The sequence below is a fragment of the Emys orbicularis genome, chromosome 2 (assembly GCF_028017835.1).
Source record: "Emys orbicularis isolate rEmyOrb1 chromosome 2, rEmyOrb1.hap1, whole genome shotgun sequence".
Taxonomy (NCBI): Eukaryota; Metazoa; Chordata; order Testudines; family Emydidae; genus Emys; species Emys orbicularis.
Window position 1 is genome coordinate 220,657,102 of NC_088684.1, and position 24,416 is coordinate 220,681,517.

The 24,416-nt window shown below is 40.5% G+C and overlaps 1 protein-coding gene across 1 annotated transcript in view; it reads left to right on the plus strand.

The window, feature by feature from the left end:
- The window catches only part of OSBPL10 (oxysterol binding protein like 10), a 182,827-nt gene that overhangs the window by 99,929 nt on the left and 58,482 nt on the right, over window positions 1-24,416 (plus strand). Inside the window, exons 5-6 of the mRNA XM_065400039.1 lie at window positions 6,224-6,434; window positions 18,618-18,769. Coding sequence (XP_065256111.1) covers window positions 6,224-6,434; window positions 18,618-18,769 — 363 coding nt within the window. The remainder of the gene's footprint in view (window positions 1-6,223; window positions 6,435-18,617; window positions 18,770-24,416) is intronic.

The window sequence follows — 24,416 nt, forward strand, 5'->3', positions numbered from 1 at the left end:
CTCCCACCCCATCCAATCTCCCCTGCTCCCCACCCCCTGCCCGCCCCCCTGCCCCCTATCCAACCCTCCCTGCTCTCCCCGCCCCATGTTACCTGTGGGGTTGGGGAAAGGGGGGGCTCGCTCCTTTCCCTGTGCATTTCCCCTGCTCGTTTAGCTGCTCTCCCTGGCAGTTGGGCAGGGCTCGCTCCCTGTCTGGACTTGGCAGCTGGGGACAGGGGTCAAGCATGCTGGGGGTGGAGGGAGGCCCTGGCTTGCTCTACCCCTATCCCTGGCAGAAGGGCCCAGGCCCCTTGACCGCCCCCCCTGCAACACCCCCTTTCCCCCCTCCCCCACACCTCCCCAGAACTCCCTCTGCCTCCTTCCCCCCTGACTGTGCCAGGTCTGGCAGCGCTATAGCTGTGCCGCCTGGCCGGAGCTGCAGCCACACTGCCCCAGGTGCTGGGGGACCTGTGACTGCCAGGGAGGGAGGGGAGCAGAAGGGGAGGGGCCAGGGACTAGCCTCCGCTCCACTCACCACACTGCCGGGGAGTTGGGCTGGCTCCTCCGCAAGCCTGTCCTGACCCTGCTCCCTGGCAGGAGCTTGGGGGCCAGAGGGAAGGGTCCTGTGGGCCGGATGTGGCCGGTGGGCCATAGTTTGCCCCCGCCTATAACTTGTCTGCAAGGATACTTAATTTCATCTTTAATATAGTCAACTTTCTTTTCTTTTTCCTTTGGATTCAATCTTTGTGCATTATTAGTCATCCATCTCAGGAAAATGTCATTTATTTCTAACCAGAGTATTTTGAGAGACTGTGCGTGAAGCGTGCTACATTTTAAAAAAAAAGTATGCAACCTATTCAGTTCATTGTAATATGTAAGGTGGTAATATAACACTGGTCTACAATTTTTGAGAAGTCGTCTGCTTCAGAGATAAAATGTGCTATTTATTATGTATTTTGATGTGCTGAATTCAAATATGACAATTAAAACAACTGATTGGCTACTGTTTCTAAGATATTTAAGTTTTTACATTTTATGTCTATGTATATTGTGTAGATAGTAGAGTTTTAATCCTAAATTGTAAACCTAGGTCTTTTCATGTGTTTATGGTTGCTTTACATGATAATATTTCACCTGTCCTGTTTATGTAACACTTTAAAAATCAGCAAAAGGGTTATATAAATAAAATTTATTATGAAACAAAAGGCAAAAAACTATTATGTACATAGTTTAGTCCTATTCAGTGTCTACTCGGCGCTTCTTGGCTTGTCTCTTGTATTCATTAAATGGAGCATCTCTTGTCACTGTCCAGCAATAGTCTGCAAGCATTGATGGGCTCCATTTCCCCTGATAGCGTTTCTCCATTGTTGCAATGTCCTGGTGAAATCGCTCGCCGTGCTCGTTGCTCACTGCTCCGCAGTTCGGTGGAAAAAAATCTAGATGAGAGTGCCAAAAATGTATCTTTAGTGACATGTTGCAACCAAGGCTTTTGTATGCCTTGAGGAGGTTTTCCACCAACAACCTGTAGTTGTCTGCCTTGTTGTTTCAGAGAAAATTTATTGCCACTAACTGGAAGGCTTTCCATGCCGTCTTTTCCTTGCCACGCAGTGCATGGTTAAATGCATCATCTCGAAGAAGTTCACGAATCTGAGGACCAACAAAGACACCTTCCTTTATCTTAGCTTCACTTAACCTTGGAAATTTTCCACGGAGGTACTTGAAAGCTGCTTGTGTTTTGTCAATGGCCTTGACAAAGTTCTTCTTCAGACCCAGCTTGATGTGTAAGGGTGGTAACAAAATCTTCCTTGATTCAACAAGTGGTGGATGCTGAACACTTTTCCTCCCAGGCTCCAACGACTGTCGGAGTGGCCAATCTTTCTTGATGTAGTGGGAATCTCTTGCATGACTATCCCATTCGCAGAGAAAACAGCAGTACTTTGTGTATCCAGTCTGCAGACCAAGCAAGAGAGCAACAGCCTTCAAATCGCCACAAAGCTGCCACTGATGTTGGTCATAGTTTATGCACCTCAAAAGTTGTTTCATGTTGTCATAGGTTTCCTTCATATGGACTGCATGACCAACTGGAATTGATGGCAAAACATTGCCATTATGCAGTAAAACAGCTTTAAGACTCGTCTTCGATGAATCAATGAACAGTCTCCACTCATCTGGATCGTGAACGATGTTGAGGGCTGCCATCACACCATCGATGTTGTTGCAGGCTACAAGATCACCTTCCATGAAGAAGAATGGAACAAGATCTTTTTGACTGTCATGGAACATGGAAACCCTAACATCACCTGCCAGGAGATTCCACTGCTGTAGTCTGGAGCCCAACAGCTCTGCCTTACTCTTGGGTAGTTCCAAATCCCTGACAAGGTCATTCAGTTCACCTTGTGTTATGAGGTGTGGCTCAGAGGAGGAGGATGGGAGAAAATGTGGGTCCTGTGACATTGATGGTTCAGGACCAGAAGTTTCATCCTCTTCCTCTTCCTCGTCTGACTCAAGTGAGAACGATTCTGGTGCATCAGGAACCGGCAGTCCTTCTCCGTGGGGTACTGGGCGTATAGCTGATGGAATGTTTGGATAATGCACAGTCCACTTTTCTTCTTCTTTGACACACCTTTCCCAACTGGAGGCACCATGCAGAAGTAACAATTGCTGGTATGATCTGTTGGCTCTCTCCAAATCATTGGCACTGCAAAAGGCATAGATTTCCTTTTCCTGTTCAACCACTGGCGAAGATTTGTTGCACAAGTGTTGCAGCATATGTGTGGGGCTCACCTCTTGTCCTGATCTCCAATTTTGCAGCCAAAATAAAGGTGATAGGCTTTCTTAACCATAGTGGTTATACTGCGCTTTTGTGATGCAAAAGTCACTTCACCACAAACATAGCAGAAGTTATCTGCACTGTTCACACAAGTACGAGGCATCTCTGCTCACTTTGGCTAAACAGAAATGTGTCCCTTTGCAAAATCAAACACTGACAAATATGAGAGCATGACCCTGTATGATTTCTAGAGCGGATATAGGGCAATTTGTTCAGCAGAGTGATGTAAGCTTCGTTATGATTGCATCATCCATGACTTCTAGGAATAACATGATGCAATTCATATCATGTATGACGCAATACCAGCTTCAGATTGCATCATTCATTGTTTTGCCTAAAAAGCAAGTACAGTCCAAACCCAGTCATAGATTTATTCATAGATCCAGTCAAAGATGTATTTTAGTCATTTCTGGTTTAAATTGAGATCCCTTCCCTTTATAACTCACTTATCCTCCGCCATTCCCAAGTCAAGGGTCGTATATACTGACCCAATAGCATATCTTGAAAACTAGAGCCAATCAACAATTTTAAGCATCATTTTCGTTCTCAGTGACCCAGAATTAGTAAAGTTTGACTACATTTATTTCAGAAGCATTTTGGCTGTAGAGCAGTGTATTCAAATGAAGGTAGAAATTTTTTATTCTTATAAATTCACCTAGGTTTTTTTAAAGCTTTTTCTGCAGCTTTGGAATCTTGAGTCTAAGTCTACAATTATCTTATTAATTAAACTATGTTCACATGAGATTTATTTAAGGCATTAATGCCTTTTTATTGATGGCTTCCACTAAAGTAATACTAATTACATTAAATTATTCTTAGAAATTTCAATTGTGTAATACAATAACTTATCTGAAAAGTGCTGAATGAAAGCATCTGAATCCTCTGAGGGTTTCGGAGTGTATTTCTAGTAAAGTTGCATTTTAGCTTGAAAATGTACATTTTTATCATTTATCTATGCTAGGATTATAGCTACCTTTTGGTAACAAGTTACAAACTCAGTGTTTGGTACTGCTTGTATTACGCTAGTGTGTTGAGGCCCCAGTCAGGATTACTATTTATCTGTGTTAGGGTAGAGCCTAGAGACCCACTGTGTTAGATGCTGTATAAACAGAGTAGAATAGCACCTGCTCTGAAAAGTTTGTAATCTGATTAATTTTAAATTCGTTACATGAAAGATATATATACAGTATCTAGAGAGCTTTGTAAATGCTAGTGTAAGTGTATATCTTATATGATGTCATGGTTAAATATGATCAATAAGTTGAATTATAGAAACAGCACAAATAATGTGGTGTATTGTACTGTAGATGTTATAAGCATTCACAGGTCTGTAAACTCAGCCAGATGTTAATCTAGCTGGAGTCAGGTTGGTTTTGATTTATTTATCTCTCTGATCATGTTCTGATTGTGAAGTTTAGTCTATGATACTGTGTGTGTACACTTACTAAATACCCTTACAAGTTTTATTAAATAGCACTTTACTTTTAAGGGTTTTAAATGCCAGATTTAGAAAAATACGCAATTTTTTAAAAACAGAAAAGGACAAAATAGTATACTGCATGTGGAATATTATGCATGTTTTATTTTAAAATGTGATCTAAAATTCCTTTTATGGTTTGAGAAATAGATGTTCTCTTAAGCCTGAAACTTTCAACATTAGGGTCTGACATAACTAAAATTTTACAGAACTCCCCAGGGGTATCTTCCTGTATATCTTTAGACAGGGGAGTCCTAGACTGGAGAAATAACCAAAGATGGGGAAAAATTGTTGGAGAGGGAGTTGGAGGGTGACCAGAGTTCTAGAAAATGTGGTTTTTGCTTTCAGCTTGGCAGATGAGCTCTAGTGAAAGAAAACTGCCACAGAGTCCCAGTGGTATATAGCAGACATTCTGGAGATGTTGTTCTTCTGATTAACTGTTTGAAGGTCAACGCTACTGGGGTTCAAATGTATCTGTGTTGGCCAATTGAAGGGAGTTCATATTTTGACTCTAGATACGTTTAGTGATCAAGTTAAGTTGTACATCAGTGTTTTAGTGGACACTGTTTCTGTTCATTTTGTTAATATTTTTAAATACTGGTGTGACTAAATCCTGTCTTATGTTTTGTCGCTCAGTGAGAGGGTGACCAGCTGTCCTGTTTTTATAGGGACAGTCCCGATTTTTGGGTCTTTTTCTTATATAGGCTTCTATTACCCCCCCATCCTCGTCCCGATTTTTCACACTTGCTGTCTGGTCACCCTAGTGAGAGTTTGCTTGAACCACAAATAAGTATACACAACCATGGGTATGTTTAGTTTAACTTTGCCTTCTGAGATACATTACATCAAAGAAAGAGGCTCAAGAACAAGTCCGAGTCAAATTCTGCCTTGTGGAAGTAAGAAAAGACCGTGTAGGTGGCAGCATAACAAATTAACGAAATCCTTCTACGAACACTTGTAAGGGATGTACCAACTGATGGCACCAGCAGAATGACATGGTCTTCAAACCATCCCTCTGAGTTCAGGGATAAAATCTGTCTCTAGCCATAACCTGGTGAGGTCTGAGAGCTTCACAAAAGTAAAACATCTTGAGACAAATTCAGCCCTAGCATAAGTGGGTTCGGCTTCCAGTTATTTCAATGGCATTTGCACCTGCCTGTGCCAGTGCTCCGTTTAGTCTTTTGTCTTTGGAAAGGCAGGTGAAAGAAAAGTGACCTACTGTAGTTGTGTGCTGTACCCCCTACTACTTAGAGGCTATAAGACTCAAATGTATTAGGGATTTTAACACCCTCTTTCCTCTCTCAGCCATAAGGAGAGTTCCTGAAAGTTGCTTTACTCTTTTTTTTTTTTTTTATACCAGCCAACATATGTAGTACTGCACTTTGCATTATTTTCTCATCTACTGTCTTTTATGTAAGTATGCCATGCATGCCATTTTTTTGAGACATGAAAATCACCCTCACTTTATCCATGACAGAGCATTTTATAAATGGAAGAAGACAGGAGATGCTGCTTAGGTTCATCTGGATTGTCAGATCATATCCTGGGGAGAGGAATTATAAGCTTGAATTAATAAAGGAAAAGGAGATAGCACTAGATAATTTTCATATAGTGAAAAGCATAAAGCATGATTCATACCTGAAATCTAGGATGCCAACTATTTTTTTTAAAGAAGTTTTGCCCTAACATACTGAACTGTTTGGGTTTTTTTTCCTTTTTGAGTGGCATTAGTTTTTTTTTTTAAAAATCAGGAATCTAAAATTCTCATTCTTTCAGTGTGCCTATGTTCTTCACACAGATATTTTTATTCATGTCTGTTTTCTATTGACTAACTGAACGTTAACATTCATCTATAGTAAGACAGTTGACGTGTCAATTTGTAAGGGTGCAAATGAAGGCTTTCCTTATGACCACATGGCTTTTTTTAACCCTTACAGATCATGAGCCAAGTGGAGGGACAACAGAAGAATCTTGTGCAAGCCATTGAATCCCTGCCAGGTTCTGGACCTCTTTCTGCCTTGGATCAGGACTTGCTGCTTTTAAAAGCTACCTCTGCTGCCACCCTGAGCTGCCTTGGAGAATGCCTGAATTTATTACAGCAGAGTGTGCATCAGGCAGGCCAACACAATAATAGGACATTGCCTTCAGGTGAGCACAAGCTGTATTTTTCCTGGTCTATGTTTTTTTTTTTTTTTTTAATTATGATCCCCAGATAGGCAGGATGGACTTTTCCTTAAAGAAATGACTCGGGATCAACACTAAATAAGCTTCCTTGGAGTGAGATACCAACATTTTCCTTCTGAGCCACAAATATTGTAGAAAATATCAACATTAGAAAAAGGGAGCAAAAGAGCCATTAAGTGTCTTCTGTGCAAATAGGGTTTGGAAAGAGCAAATATTTAATTTTGTCTTAAGTTCAAAAATATAGAGAAGAATCTGTATTTTCAAAGAAAAGTAATTTTGTTTTTTAAAAAGCAGATTTTTTTAATAAATTGAAATTTAACACAATGTACTTTAATAACCAATTCTATCTATTTTTTTTTTCTAAATAGAAATCTCTAGGGAGGACTGAATCCCCCTATATATTGAGTCAGTGCTTGCGGTTTTCTCTAAGTTTGGAAAGAGAAAGCAATAGTCTCTTGCTATTTACCTTTGGCATGTGGTTACATAGTTACAAAGTAGGACCCTGAGCCTGGCACCTATGTGGACCCTCATCTTAATTAGCCCGATTCTAGATCTCTGTAGACTGCTTCAAAATAAAGATCTAACATGTCACAGTATAATCAGCCAGAGGGTTCACACACACATTTCACTGTTAGACCCGATTGTAGGATCAGGACTTGTTATAAGACCAGATGTAAACCAATGGTTCTTCACATATGGATGGCTTGATAACAACTTTGCCATCTCTACATAATTTACTTAAAAACCTTTCAAGAACCACCGTCCCTCACTCCTCAGGGGAAAAAAAAAAAGTCCTTTCTAATTAGTAGGGCTGGTGTTTTCTGGAAATTGTTGATATTGCTGCGTTTATCTTCTGAAATGACCTTTCATTTCCGGAATCGCCGATTTCTTCTGATTTTTCCACTTTGTGCTTCAGCTGTTCAAGCCATTTACTACCAATGCCTAAAATGGTTAAGCCTGAGGATAGTTAAAGCATTCGGCAAAGATGTGCTCCATGTGGATGGAGGGAAGTTATTTTGTACAATTTGCAGCAAAGTTCTTGACCGTGTTAAAAAGGGCCACATACTCAACCACATTAAAGGTCCATGTCATATTGCAGCAATGGAGAAAAGAAAGCAAAGGCTAGAGAGCAGCGATGAGACAGCAGTAAAGCAACAGCTCACAACTACTGGTGTGCTTGCACAACAAAATGAAAATCAGGAATACTGGGTGGAGGCCTGTTGCAACGCAAACATTGCACTAGAAAAAACAGACAAAATGTGAGAATTCCTAAACAAGCACTTATGAAATGGGGTCTGTATCCTGCAAGCAAGTACACCGAGACAAGTCAATCTTCCCCGTGTATTTGAACTAAACAAGCAACAACTGGTCACTGAGTTGAAGGATCAGCACATAACTGTAACTGTGGATGAATATACAGACAATGTAAACTGGTATGTTGCAAATTATTCTAATACAGCTGATGCAGGTTTCAGAAGATTGCCCAGCTGCTGCTAAGCTTGTAGAAACAGTGGAATTAGAACGTGTTAGCTACTCTGCAGTTGCACAAGCTGTTATAAAGACCCTTATACAACATGAAATTGACTTTTCAAATGTACTAGTTTATGTGACAGATAATGCAAAATACATGTGAAAGTCATTCAAAGACAGTTTAAGCGGCATTTTAACCAGCTGCATTCATGGGACCTGCTGGGTATACATTACAGCTTTACTAGGTGAGTGCTGGCTCTGTTTGTTTACAGAAGTGGACCGTCTGTGTGCTCTAATAAAAAAGCTGATATGCAAACGCCCACTTAGAGTCTACCTTATCGACCGTGGAGTTGAAAGCCCAACATTACCTCCGCAACGGGTTGTAACAAGATGGAATACTTGGTTTAAAGCCATAGACTATCTTTGCCATCAAGTGGAGTACTTGTGTGGAGTATTACAAGGGGTTCATTGGTTGGGAAATCAAAGTGGAGGACGACTGCCGTTTTAGAGGAGCTAAATGTTTATTGCAATGAATCATTTTGTGGCACATTCAATTTTTATCCAAGCAGAAGCAACTCCACTTGTTCGGACACTACTTACATTTGAATCATGGTCAACATTACCAACGGAAGTGTACAACATTGCATTTGATTTGGTGGTAATACTGCAGTACGCAGGACAGAATGTACTAGAGTAGACAATCTCAAGCATCAAGTTTTTCAAAACTATGCAGAGAAACTGCAGAGGTACTTAAATACAGAGAAACAGCCAGCATATAGATTTTTTTTTCGCGATGTGAGAATCCTTGATCCCAAGCAAATTCGTGTACTCTCCCACAACTTCAGTGACTATGAACTGAGTGTTCTGCTGCTGAGTTCTGTACCTGAGGGTGAGTGGGGAGTTTATCTGAACATTGTAAATGAACTTCCTAGTACCAAGGACATTTCTCTCTCCAGTTTTTGGAAAAGCATGGACAAATGTTTGCCAAGACTTAGCCAGATTGCTTGTGGTGTTTTGGTGATCCTGTGCAACTCAGTTGATGCTGAACGCAGTTTCTTCAAACTTGAACAAGTGCTAACCCCGCAACGTTACTGTATGTTATTGGCAAGTATGAAGATGTATGCCCAAATGCATTTTAATGTGTCCTAAGTGTGTTTCAATGAATATTTTTATGCTGATATAGGTGATGGGCACATATTTTCAATAAAACATTAGTTTACTTTAAGCAGAAATGTAATTATTCCATAGTTCCCGATGTTGTTAGATCGCTGCATAAAACAATAATTCAACTTTTATTTTAAATGTATAGTCTTGTATGGCAAGAATTTTGTTTTGTGTTTATAGTGATGATCACTTAATACATTTTTTTATGTTCTAAAAATGACAATTTCTGTTTAAAAAATAGTCTGTAAACACTAATGTAGGCTACTGCATTTTTTTGCAGTAAAGGATTACATATTGCTTGTTTGTCAATACATGTGTTTTTTGTATTAATATAATGCATATCTGAAATTTCTGAAATATAAAGCTTTGAAAATCTGATATTACTGTTTTCATTGCCGGAAAACACTTGCCCTGCTAATTAGCTTAACCGTCAGGTAAGACCCAACCACAAAGCTGCAGAGACAACTGGATGGGAAACAGACCTGGAGAAGGATGGCAGAAGGGCTAGATGATGAGCTGAGGAGTGGAAAGATGGCATGAAAAGGCTACCGATGCTCCCCGGGTTGCGCAAACCCGACTTACGGAAATCCGGATTTACGGAAAAAGTTCCATAAGTGCCTTTTTTATTTTTTTATTTTTTGCATAATTGTCGGAGATACATTCCCGATTTACGCAAAACTCGACTTACGCAAGGCGTTCCGGAACGGAATGCTTGCGTAGGTCGGGGAGCTTCGGTATTTTTGTGGAGCTATGCAGAACATAAAACAGTTATGTGTGTTCTTGGCATAAAGTTACATTTTCACATTTGCATAATATTCTATTGGGGCCCTGTCTTAATTCAGACTTCTAAAGAGACTCCAGGGATAACTACACACCTTAAATAATCTACATAGGCGTACGAAACACAAGAACCAAAGGACCCTTCTTACCGTCCATGTTCCACTCACCTCATAAGAGATGCAAACTAAATGCAAGTATTTAAAAAGTAAATTGAAGGAGCATTCCTCTTTAACTGAGAAGAGGTCTTTAAATTCTTGGCTTTGTTTTAGCTTTCTTCATGGGAAAGGGGGAGGAAGCAAAGACTACACAAAAATCCTTCTGAGATGAAGGAAATACGTCCTATTCCTATATCTCTGGACAGTCTTCTTTAGATCCATGTGAAACAAGTAAACTGGCTGAGATGGCGGAGCTGGACAAATACAAATGTTGGTCCTCTAGCCTTACAATAAGCTGTTCCCTCTTGGCATTGATAAGGTTTCTAATTCCCATGGATGGAACCAGTATTTCCAAAGGTTTCATAGAAAGGAAAGCTAAAAATTCCCTTAGAAGTTCACAATCTGTTTGCATGGGCTTGAAGGCAGGCATAGCATCTGCTCTTACTGTTAGAGTTTGAATACACACATAGTTAAACTAGGAAACTAGGAAAAAGAAAATCAAGAGGAACAGAGAGGCTAAAAAGCTTATAAAATATTTAGTCTGCTCTCTCCTGTTAAAAAGATGAACTTTGCAACATGAGATTTTTCTTCCAGGGTCCAGTTATGCAACACAATTGCCTGAAGGAACCTGTGGCTAAAAGCCATGATTACAGGTTTCTCCTCTTGATTTAATTTAATTCAGGCCTCCTTTGATAGGATTGTCATTTCGGGGGGGAGTAATTAGAGTAAGCTGTTCAGGATTCATCAGAGCTGAATAAATTTATACCTAATGCCTCTAAGTAATCCTCTAGCCAATTCTAATTCAGAGATTTTAATTCTACAGTGTTCAGACAGTTTTTGGTTACTGCTGATGCAAGAGAGTCTTTCTTCAACGAAAGGGATGATCCATGGTGTCATCTCCTACTATTAGGAGGTCAAAATAATGATTCCTGTAGCTCAACCACCATTATCCTGTTGGAGGATGGCTGAAACATTTATTCAGTTCTTGCATCATCTCTGGAAACAAATGGGCCCTGGAAATAATTTAGAAAGATGACCTTGAGATTCTAGAAATTCTTTCTTCTATTCCTACTTCATTTGCAGTATGTTGAAGAAAATACATAAATATTCAAAGCAATTAATGGATCAAGCCCCAGCTATGTGAAAGACCAAATTTTGGCCTGTGAACTGCTGATACACTTGTGCCTTCTGGGATAAGATTACAAAATCTGGGACAAAGTACACTAGAGCAGAAGACAAAGCATTCTCAATCAAGGGATCTGGTGTGATTGAGAACAAGTAGCTGAAATGCAAAATATTAATTTTTATTCAATTTTATGCAAAAATAGTAATTTCCATGATCAATATATGCCATATTTTCAGCACTAAGTGCCCAAAGTGGGAACAGAGGGGCTATACCATTGGGCAGCAATAACATGTCTGACTAGTAGTGCAGATGGTGAGGTTTTTTATTTGGGAGGTGTGGACTAGGGTTGCCAACTTTCCAATTGCAGAAAACCAAACATATCTGCCCCGCCCCCTTCCCCACCCCTTCTCAGAGGCCCCGCCCCCATTCACTCCATCCCCCCCCACTCTGTCGCTTGCTCTCCCCCACCCTCGCTCAATTTAACCGGGCTGGGCAGGGAGCTGGGGTGAAGGAGGGGGTGAGGACTCTGGGGTGGGGCCAGAAATGAGTGGTTCAGGATGTGGGGAGGGCTCTGGGCTGGTGCAGGGAGTTGGGGTGAGGGCTCTGGCTGGGGGGTTCGGAGTGTGGGCTCTGGGAGGGAGTTTGGGTGCGGGAGGAGGCTCAGGGCTGGGACGGGGTTGTGGTGCGGGAGAGGATGTGGGGTTATGGCTCTGCGATGGAATTTGGGTGTGGGAGGGGGTTCAGGGTGTGGGATGGGGTTGAGATGTGGGACGGGGTGTGAGGGGTGGGCTCTGGGAGGGAGTTAGGATGTGGGAGGGGATTCCAACCTGGGGCAGGGGCTTGGGGTTCAGGAGGGGGTTTGGGGTGTGGGCTCTGGGCAGCGCTTACCTCAGGCGGATCCCGGAAGCAGTCGGCATTTTCCTCCGGCTCCTAGGTGGAGGCACAGCCAGGTGGCTTCGCGAGCTGCCCCTGTCCACAGGCACTGTCCCCACAGCTTTTATTGTCTGCAGTTCCTCGCCAATGGGAGCTGCGGCGCTGGCACTCGGGACGGGGGCAGCGCACGGAGCCCCCAGGGCAGCTCCTCCACCTAGGAGCTGGAGGGAAATGCTGGCCACTTCTGGGAGCTGCAGGGAGCCTGCCTTAGCCCCACTGTGCCGCTGACCGGACTTTTAATGGCCCCGTCAGCGGTGCTGACCGGAGCCACCAGGATCCCTTTTTGACCAGGTGTTCCGGTCAAAAACCGGGTGCCTGGCAACTTTAGTGTGGATGTTATCTGTATCAAGTAGAGAGGAGATGTGTTGTCATATCCTCTAATTTTAAATATAACTGTTTGAGGGTACGTCTTCACTTACATCCGGGTCCGGATGTAAGCAATCGATTTTCTGAGTTCGATTTATCGCGTCTGGTTAAGACGCGATAAATCGATCCCGGATCGATCCCGGAAGTGCCCCGGATCGATCCCGGAAGTGCTCGCCTTCGACGCTGGTACTCCAGCTCGGCGAGCGGAGTACGCAGCATCGACGGGGGAGCCTTCCTGCCGCGTCTGGACCGCGGTAACGTCGGACTAAGGTACTTCGAATTCAGCTACGTTATTAACGTAGCTGAATTTGCGTACCTTAGTCCGAAGTGGGGGGGTTAGTGTAGACCAGCCCAAAGTAACTAAAACAAATGTTAAAGAATTCACTTTGAAATTCTCTGATTTATTATGGTTTCTAATGGGCTCTGAATATTCTTGGTCCTTAAGTGCCCTCATAAGGCTTTGCTTACTTCTGGGAAACAGGATGTGATATTACTTAGATGGCAGCTCTCACTGGGGAAAACCAGCTCCATTTACCATGTGCAGCATAGGGCTAGGGGGACCTCACTGCTCCAAAGTAAGATCTGGCAGATTAAAGGAGAATGCTGCTGGGGCTCTGAAGTGCGTCATGAGAGAATTTCTAGTAGAAGCCATAGATATTTTTAAAATCTGTTATGAAAACTAGCTTTTCATAACATTCTTAGTAAAAAAAAATTTAGCTTTCTAAGCTATTATGACTAATCACTGCAGTTTGCTTTTAGGGGGTGTGCCAAAGATATTTAATTTACTGCTTTTTCTGGGATGCTGCATGTCCAGCTGTTCTGTTAAGTAGTTAGACTCCAAGCAGATGGAATACAGCCAATTGATATTTCTTGTCTGAAGAGACAATGGGAAAGAAGATGTGCTTTTCCCCTTTGGTCCTTGGCTTGTGGCATCCTGATATTACTGGTTGGATCAGAACTTGGTTGTGTAGGCTTTAACAGCAACTTTAAAAATATTGATTAAGCTGGCTGTGACGGGTTCCCCCCTCGGGGTGCCACTTGGAACTTGGGGACCTCTGAGCCTACCTGACCCACCAGCCTGAGCTCCGTTTGCACTGTATTGCTGGGGCAAGCCAGCCAAGCCCTCCCTCAGGCTTCAGACTGCACTTTACCAGCACACATACAGGTAGCGACACACCCAGCTGCAGCTATACACACAGATACTGAGATCAGCTCTGCATGGGAAGGCTCAGCTAAGGAGTTGCCCAGTACTCAAGGGCACATGGCTCTCTAGAGGGTAAACCCAAAATTGTACCATCTTGCACTGTACAGTACTCTGCAGTGCAAGCTCATGAAATTCGCCCCCTCAATGTGGAGAGGGATATACACAGCTTTCTGCCCCCAAGTTATGATTTCCACACACACTGGTTTTAGACCAAACAAAAGCAAGTTTATTAACTACAAAAGATAGATTTTAAGTGATTATAAAGGATAGCAAATAGCAAATAAAACTAGGTAATCTGCTTTGATCTAACACACAATCTAAGCTTAATATATTAAAGAAACTGGTTATAAGTAGCAATTTCTCACCCTAATGCTGTTTTAGGCAGATTGCAGAGATTCTTGAAGGCCAGCTGCACTTGCTTGCAGCTTAAAACTCCAGATATTCCTTTCACAGTCCAGACACCTCCTAGCCTGGCCTCAGCCCTTCTCCCCTAGTCCAGTCTTTTTGTTCTCAGGTGTTTCCAGCAGTCCTCTTTCTTGGGCAGGAAGTCAATGAAGAATCAACCTCAATGATGTCACTCCCCTGCCTTAAATAGTTTTTGCATATGGCAGGAATCCTGTGTCTCCCAGTGTGATTCCCACCCTCAGTCAGTGCAAAAATACTGGTATTATCATGGAGTCCAGTACCAGGTGACTTGGTCACATGTCCCTGCTGCCATAACTCAGGCTGTTTGCAGCGTCCCCAGGTAGGCTTCCCAATGGGAGATTAGCATCTTCAAAGACCTATTGTTCTCCGTAATGGCTCTTCCCAGCGAGCCATGTAGACTGATTGCATTCTGTCTAGTGGGCGTTCCCCCGGTGTAAACACATTTGTAATAGGAATATTGTCTTTGCATCTAACTTCAGATACAAAAATGATACATGCATACAAATAGGATAGTCATCATTGAAAAGGTTATGACTTATTGAATATATCTCACATGCCTTATCTTGCATAAAATACATCATAGTTACACCATAATCACGTCCTATAACAACAATCTCTATGAAGAATATGTGGGCATAGTGCCATACTGACAAAGGCTGTTCTTCTCTGTGATGGTCATGGTTGCCCTTGGGACAGATGGGGAAAACACATGTGCGTAGTTCCCATAGATTTTATTTCAGTAAAAGAGTTAAAGACCTTGGAAGGAAGAAGGGGAGCAGATGGTGAGTTCTGGCCTGACACCAGGTGTCTTTATGTTGAAGCAAAAAAGATGTAGTTAAAAATAAAGTATCCATAAAATATTTATTTGTACATTTGTACAGAAAACTGGTTCTGCAGTTCTGATCCAAACTGCACAAATGCAGTGTCATTCAGATGACACTTTTTTCTCTCATGTTCACTTGCTATAAAAAAAAAACCTTTTTGAATTAAAAAAATAAAAAGGTCTGTACTTTGTAAATACAATGGTCAATAGGATTGCAGTATGCAAATAAGAGACAGGAGAGTGGATAGACTAAAGGATTGATTGGCTGATTTACTTTCTCTTCCACCGCACCCTCCCCTCTCCAGTCCTATTTAGGAAAGGGTCAGACAGTTCTGCTATATTCTTTATCATTTGTTGTTATCCAATAATGAGCTATTCATATGGCAAGGAGAGAAGGACAACACATATATACATTATTAGTCACTATCACCTAATAAAAATAGAGACATGCACATGTGGCATATCAGTTACACAAAATTGGTCTTGTGTGGCTAGCCAAAATATGTAATTATTTTGAGTTCATTTTAACTTTGTGTTTATTTTAGAACAAAATTTCAAGTCTTCCTCACACAAACTTGGCCAAATTGCTCATGTTCATGGCCTTTTTGCTCTGAGAGCTATACTATTATTTTGGGAGATGGTTAAAAGAAGAGACGCCTTGCTACAGCCACATTAATTCCCTCAAGAGGACTTGATACCTTTTTAGTTGAACTTTTTTCATTCAATTTTATCCTTTAACTCTGAAGGCATGCATCTCTTACAGAACTCTGTGGATGTCCCAGGCAGGTCTCCAGGGCCCTTCAGTGTTGTTCTTTTAGTCTGTCGGAGCTCATTTTGGAGCAGTGGGATTGTCCTTTGCTTTGTCTCCACATCACTTAAAGTGTAAGCAAAAATAGGACCAGGATCACAAACTGAACTCAGATCTCCAGCTGCATCTGAATCTATATTGAGCTGCCAAATGTTGCTTAGAATTGCTGCGCAAAAAAGGCTCTGCCTACTTACTGACATTGTTGCATTTCTATAACTTAAGTTTTTTTCATGAGGATAGATTACTGGCCTGTTGCTCAACCCCCAACCTGGAGAACCAATGGACTGTTTCTTGTCTGGTCCCCATCCTACAAGGAGTGAAAACTCCCACCAGCATAACTTGGAAGGTCTTTGGACTGCATAAGCTTGCCCACCCTATCAAGGTGCAGTCCCCAGGAAAGTTCCAGCAATAGCAATAAAGAACACTACTCTTACCCCGGGCCAATGGGAATGGTGTCTTATTGTGTGTATTTAGAATAAAACAAAAGCAAGCTTTTTATATTTACATCTAAACATCTTTGAAAATATGTTCATGCTTAATTTGCCTATTGAGGCCTCGGTTAGTTTCTGGCTTTCTTCTGCAATGGATGACATCACAAACTCCTAATGTGAGCAAGGAGACTTGTATAGCTTTGTGATGTCACTGAAATGTTGCTGGGGAAATATGGAAACTTCATGGCCTCACTTGGCAAGTAAGTGCAAGAGAAATTGCTTTTTAATGTTTTGTATTTTAACCATTCTGTACAATATACCTTTTGGAAATGTTTTTTTTAAAGTCTAGGTATATATTCCAATACTGATTTGGAATCTTAAACCAGATGGACACTTCTTAATTGACAAATTTTTAAAATATATGAAACCCTCACATCCCCAAAGCAAAAGAGAATAGCCCTTAGTTTTTAATATATTATATGTACTAGGGACCATATGCATCATTAAAATAACTTTCACTGTCATACTGTAATGATTGTAAGTATGTGTAGTCAAGAGAAAAACAGAATTAAGGGCTTGCTCCGAATAAACCATTGTGTAGTTAGGTTGGGGAGTGGAGATAACCTGCTAGGTTGTTATAGTGGCTTCACATCAACCTCAAAATTGATTTCTGTATTTACACAGCTTTTAAGATTTTTTTCAAAAAGATTCCTAGGAACTGTAGTGTTAGATCCCATCTCAGTGACCATTTCATGCTGAATTAAAGGGTAGTGGAATTTGATTTGGGATACCATTTTTACATAAGTAATTCCCAGGGATGGGTGAAAGGGGTAATTAATCATTTTAAAAGTTCTGCTCTCTCTCTTTATTTTAAGTCCACGTTCCTTCTTATCTTTAGAACAGATGACAGCTTCTTTTTGGATAAACAAACACAGTTTATTCTTCCTACTTGTTAAATTTAATAATTTAAAACACATTAGAAATATTCTAGTTACAAAATGCATTGTAAATATGTAATTACATTATAATAGGTTAAATTAACAGTAGCATAGAAGTTACCTCATTGAACAATAATCATAATCTGTTGTTTATTTTATTGCTTGTATTATGGTAGTGTTTAGAGCGCACAAACACACGCACAAAAAAGTCTGTCTCAAAGAGCTTGTAATCATCCCCCTCCTGTACTAACCCCTTTCCATCTCCACATGCCCCTCATGCAATTAGTCATTTTGTGGTCTGTATCTAGATATTTTCTGCTGTTACTGGTAATTCTAATAACTAAAACTAAATGCAGCGATTGAGGGCTAGTGAGCTTTTTTTAGTGCTGATGTATTTTTTGGGATGGAGAGGTGGGTGACAGCAACGTAACCCATCCCACAAACTGGAGAGTAAGCTGGTACAAAGATTGTCCTCTAGGCTTTCGCTACTGTTATCCCTAAAGGTTCGCCCAAGCCAGAGAGTTCAAATATCCCCGGCGGCAGGAATGTGCTGATGGGGGCTTATGGTTCAGGCTCATGGTTCAGTTGACCTCTTTCTAGTGTGAACAGCATTCTAACACATGTCTTGATAGAGGTGCTAAAGTGGTTTCCTAACCAATGTAGAAAGACCTCTAACAGTACAGAGGGGAAACAAAAAGACATGTAGTGGGCTAAAATAGCAGCTTCAGACAGGTGGAGTGGGAAAAAAAAGTCATGGAGGCTGTCTAAACTCGTCTTTGGGTTGGGACTTGATTCAGAAGATGAGTAATCAAGCATTCCCCTTATTGTGATACTGACTCATATTTCTAGTATGAGGAGAAAATCTACCTATATCAGATTCAGGAATATTTATTTCAGGGTCATTATAAGATTTTTAAATAATATTGGCATGGACAACTATTGACAGGTTTTTTTTATTTTTATTAGGAAAGTTGTACTAAATTGCACATTATTTTCATGTATAACGTGTGACCTTAACTGAAACATATTTGATAATTGGAGCATGAAATATAATTTGGACCTTTGCTACAGAGTTCTGTAATGTTTGTGTAGTTGTGATGATTAGGTATAATGTAAGCTGCAACATCACAGTTAGTGGGAAGAGGAGAAAACAAAATGAGCTTCATAAGTATTTGCTGAAAGTAAAAATCAAAATACCTCGAATTTCCTGTTTATTATATTAATTATCCCATATTGATTCCTGGCTTGAATAGCTTTTGTAATTTTCTTGGTAAACGTTAGCCATCCACCTCAAAAAGGGAATTTATTGCAAATAAAGTGTTGCTAAATGCAGGATATAAGCATCTTTCTGTTACAGTGGCAAAGGTAGGGGTGTGTGTGTGCGCGCGCGCGTACATGCGGGTGTGGGCGGGGGAGATGACTATAACTACAAGTAGCAATTCATATATAGAATTTAGGACATTGAGATTAAAATCCTGTCTAGAACATGAGTCTTGTGGTTTAACTCTAGTTTTCTGTTTCAGAAAACATCCTGGGATGGCATGGGCCAAAGTCACATTCCACAGAACTGAAAAATGGTGCTTTCAGCTCTTTATCATCTGCTAGTGCCAATATAACGTGGGCAATAGTACCAACTGCAACTCAAGATGGGCAAACACTACAGCCAAATACTGAGGTAAACACGGTAGACCTGCGTATATTTGTTTTCTTTTTCATTTAGGTTAGAAAGCCCCTACCATGCTTGTAGCTTGCCCATTCTTGCCAAATCGTGTTTGATAGGTATTTTATTCATATTAAACTGCTCCTTTTTTACTTTTTAAAACATTTTGTATTTTAAATGGCTTAATTAGTAAGTAAAGTTAAACAGCGGAGATGTATGGTGGAGTATGGTGAAAAATGCAGTATAAAAACCTACACAGATATATTTATGTATGGCACTTACTGTGTGTGTCACTGCATGTGTGGGATTACGTCAGATAAACTTACGAATCGATGCACTACATATGCTTTTGTTTAGCCTGGAGCTGTTTTGATTTCCAATGGAAGAATTATGATGAGTCCATTATAGTGGCGCCCATCGTGACCTGATTTGAGTAGTGCTGTATATATTGTAATGCTTCATGGAATAAGGACTCCTTACTTCACACTAACACAGCACACTGCAACAGTGATTTGTAGATTTGAAACTGTCTAATATTGGTCTTTCTGAATTGGCAGGACACAGTATAAAAGTTGTCAAGATATTACAGGATATTGTCAGTGTGCGCTATTAGGTAGTGATTGCTATAAAACAGTGTACCATGGTAGCAATCGGCAAGTTATCTAATAGCAGCATTTTAGTACCCATGCCTGCTGTAGATGGGCTGGTTCGCATGGCAAACACTTTAAGGCAAGTGATATATTCACTTGTAAACTTATTTCTAGCTCTAATGTGGTTTTGGTATGTTTGTGTGGATGTAAGGAGCTGCTCACCTTTGTGCGGGGAATCCAACTTAATTCCAATTGAAAATTATCTACAGATAAAGGGACCAATCCTGCTAGGTGAAGTTGAGGGTACTCTGCACCTGCTAGGATTATTCAAAGACCTCTTCAGGGGTGCTTGATCTCTGTTAGAAGATTCCAATTTATTGATGGAGCATTTGCTTGCCACCTGTGTCCTATGACTTGTATACAAATGTGTTCTTGCTCTTTTAGAGTAAGATCCTTGCAAAGTACTTGACAGAGGGATTTCTTATACCCATAATGATGTACCTCACAAAGAAAGACACCTGTTACACCTGAAGCACACATTATATAACTCATTTTCTGATGCAGAACTTCAGAATGAGTTTACAGTGCTTGAATTTTTGGCATAAAGATTGAAACGCTCTTCTGCTTTCATTTTGTCTAAACTGTAAGAAGTAATGATTATCTTAGTGGAATTATACAATTACATTTTTTTAAATGGGATTATGCACAGCCTTCAGGGTTTTTTTTTTTTTTTTTTTAATATTAAAGGGATCCTGTTCAAAATCAAGTGACCCCAAATTCTTGGAACTTAGTAACACTTGTTTTTTTTTTTTTTTAAACACTGTCCTCATTGTATTTCTGTAAAATACGTTCCCAAAAGTAAAGGCTAAAATACTAGTAAAATCCCAACTTCTCTCCTGGACAATCAGTTCACCACCACCATCACACCCCAAGATACTAGGGTTGTTCTTATTTGCAGCATGTATGTTGCATCATCCTTCATTTCTGCCTGTCTACTCTATTGTTTAAGAACCAGCAGTGCTGGAAATTACAAGACTATTGCTTGCTGGAAGCACTAGGGCAGTGTGATGTATTACAATAATTTTATATATTGTGATATATGTGAATGCGTCAGTCATAAGAACACACTTCATAGATGCTTGTGATACATTTTCAATTCCAAAAGCAAAGCGGACAAGCTACAGTAAGTCAAGGGATGGTGAAGTACGTATGTCTACAAGGTCTAACTGTTGGCCTTTGCAGCCTTGGCAGTTTCTTTAAATATATTTCTCCTATCTCAGTACAGACACTGAGTTACATTAGCAGATGGAGATGGAAGGCTTTTCAATTTTATGGTTGTTATTCCAGCTATAAAAGCAAGAGGCAGATTGACATTCCACTTGCTTTCTGTCTTTGATAGATAGAGACTAAACTAAATTCTGGTTTCATTTGAGCATATGAATAGACATTCGGTTTTGGGCCCTGGGTTTTGTTTGATATCTCCAGTTGCTGTTTGATCTTGTGGTTCTCCAAATGCAAATGGTTGTCGTCCTGATTCACTGAAAAGTTCTGTGATTTTTTTTTTTTTTACTTTTTTCCCCATCTGTGTAGTTGGAAGAGATTGTGAGCAAAATGTACCCCAAGTGGTACACTCTCATCTTCCTGCACCAACTTAGACCCTGTGTCCCTGTGGGATTCTCTTAAAGGAGAGCATATGGGGAAGTTCTTTTGGGGGACAGCTCTGATCTCTACAAGGGGCTCTATATGAGTGTCCTTGGGGGATGCACCCAAACAGTTAACTGCCCCGCCAGAAGTACTGTCTGTTTCAAGGACAGAACTGCTGAATGCCGCAGGACTCCTGGCAGAGTGGAGGTTTTGGGTATTTTGTGTGCCTGCTTCACTCCATGCTGTGGGCATACTTCACAAGCTAATATTCTGCTGGTATTGGAACTGATTAAACTTGACAATATATTTTCCTTTAATGAAATACGCAGTGGTCTCTGACTTACCCATTAGTGAAGCAATATTTTCAGCATTCGCCTTGCATCCTGAATTTAGCATAATTTAAAATGGCATTGGCTAAACCTGAATTGCCAGTTTACTATAGAGTTTCTCTCTGCCTTTTCTTTTAATAGGAGGGTAAGAGAAGGATTGGAAGAGGATTATGTAATTCAAATTTTATCCAGCAGTGAGGTCAATGGACCTAGATGAGCATATGATGTAAATTCACTTTAGTTAGAAATTGTGTAATTTATTTTTCAGATAAGTAAATGACAATTCTCTTAAGCGAAGTATTTTTTTTAAAAAGAGGGGGAAAATGTGTTGCCATGAGTATTCCTTGCTCCTGGATAAATTGTAAATTGTTGCATTGGACTTTTGACTTGTTTTGTACTAGAGAAAACTGGTAAGAATAGCTGTCAATTAGAAATTTCTTGCTAGAAGAATGAGAGTCCTGGCCGATTTTGTCCTTCAAACTTATTTGCCATTCCTTCTTTTCATAGCCCTTCCACCTTCAGCATGCACACAACAATTTCATCTTGATTGGGGAAATGCTTAAGGGATAAAACTTTTTATTTTTAAAGAGAAAAATAATTACTCTGTGCTTTTTGATTTCTTGCTTCCCCCCTTCCCGCCCTTTTTTTATTACAGTGTCTTCCATGACTGCTGACTCAACAAAGCGAATTTTAAACCACTGCAGCTTGGATATGGATATCAATATATAATTTGATAATATATGCTGAGCATTAATAGTCTGACCTAAGGTGTAATGAAATTATGGATTGCAGTTTATCACTTACAGACTCTTTAATGGGTTGTCATGCCCCAAATCCCACCTGACTCTGCCCAAGGGATTTTATACTTCTGGGGTGGAACCACATAATGGCTAAGGTATCTTATTCCCCATATCCGTTTCCACTTGATAGACTCCATATCCATTATGCTCTTCCTCCTCCCCACATTTTGTTTTGATATATTTTAAAAATTGCCTGTGTCTTGCATTTATTAATCATTCATAAAATACATTGGTAAAGGGAACTGCAGGAATGTTGCTGTTTTGTTTGTGGAGGCTTGGGCTCTGCAACAGGATGATAAAATGCAGCAACAGATTTAATTAATAATCTCCGGGCATCATTTTGCAAGTAGTTTTAACCATTCTGATGTCTGAGTTCTAAATATGTATATATAGAGAGAGTCCTTTTTCTACCCAGTTATAAAATAAAATGTCTGATTTTGCACAAGATAAAAGCTGTACATGTAGCTTGGGGTGTACTGCTTTTGTGATTTTCCCTGTACATTTCGGCATATTAAGATATTTCAGCAGTTGAACTAACAATTTGGTCTGTGGCATGGGGGTGCTACTAGCTTAAAGATGCTGTCCCTTTTTAACAATAGATTTTAATTATTTTGTTTACTTTCCACTTGAAGTAATATCCCCTCATAAGCTTGAAAATAGCATCTTTCCCTCTGCTCTTTTTGTCTCATCACCTGGCAGATGTTTTTCCTGCTAATTCTGTCATAAAGCAGCAGCCGAATGCATCCATGCTGGGATTATTCTTTTAGCTTTTGTTGTCTACATAATCACCGATATCTGTCTTCAATAGTGGGAGTCCAACTCTGAATATAAAGGTTAACTTTGCATTCCCTATGTTGGCTGGAGCTGTCTTTGTTGTAGCGGAGCAAAAATATTGTAGGGTCTTTTGTAAAGATCACTTATTGTATTCTGGCAATAGGAAAGATGCCTCTTTAGTAATCTTGGCAATAAAGGGGGTGGGTATAGATATACACTAAATACTTAGAATCTGAAGGACTTTTCATACTAAGGCATGTGTTATAAAGTAAGTCCTGTTTTGGCCTAAATTATTATGAATGTTTTATATTGTTGTAGTGCCTAAAGGACTCAACCACTTCTTTTTAAATTGTTGTCCCCTTTCATTTCCATTTGGATGGTGGCCTATAGTATGAAAGCAACTGTGTATGTGTTGTATAGTATGATACTTAATGCTGCTTCTGATTTGTCAAGAATTCTTTGTCTGAATCCATGAATGGGTATTGACAGCATTGCCAAACCAAGCATTGAAAAATCACAAAACAGGCCCCCAAAACTCATGGACTGGCTTAAAAATCATCAGATTTAAAACAAATTATATACGTGAGGTGTCATCTGTCTTCTGATTTTTGAACCTGCAGAGACCTTATGATTCATATTTTCAGTCTTTCTCCCCAACTATGAAGTCTAGATACTCCTTTATTTTTTATTTTTTAAATGAACGCCAAGATTCTCACATAAGCACACAGAGCATTGGAACACTTCCTACAGTAATGGTGCCACAAGCCACTGAACAAAACTGTAAACCTTGGAAGCCATGCATTTGGTTGCTGCTATTACTTCCAGTCAGGGGGTGTTTTTGCACCAGCAGCACTGCTAGTTCCAGCGCTCCTGTAGGTGCTGACTCCAAGTGCTGGGACTTCAGAAAAATACCAAATTCATAATAAAATCGCAAGAGTTGGCAGCCCTGCATCATTGGTGCACACCAAGGTGCACAGAACAGTTCCTATTTCTCAACCATCTCAATTAGCCCTCCATATAAAATACACTGGCAGTAGCGAAGTCCTTCTTGGACTTAATGGAATTCTGGCTGCTTCTTGTTTTTTAGTTTACATGAAGCTAAGCTTGGAGTAGGGTTTCCTTTTTCAGGGCGGGGGGGGCAGAGGAGAGGCGGTTTGGTGGGTGGAGGAGGAGGGAAGCAGTTGATGATGTGTATGTCACTCTGGATATGGTGGAAAAGTTTTATTAAGCAGGAAATTTTACAGTGTTTCCTAAAGGCGGTCACGTTCTGGATTAATCTAAACTTGTCTGGAAGCTGGGTTCCCTTAACCCAGAGTGCTTTGTCCTCAGCTCTCATGGGCTTTATTCTGGGCTTTGTTTTGTCCCAGAGTAGCACAGTTGTCTTGGTGGCTCGTAGACGTAGCTGTGTTCTTTAATGTATCTGGGACCTTATTCATTTGCTGCTTTGAAGATGAGGACTAAGACAATAAACTGCCAGTGGAAGTGGAGAAAATAGGGCCCAGCCTGAAGCATGGCAGTCGTGTGA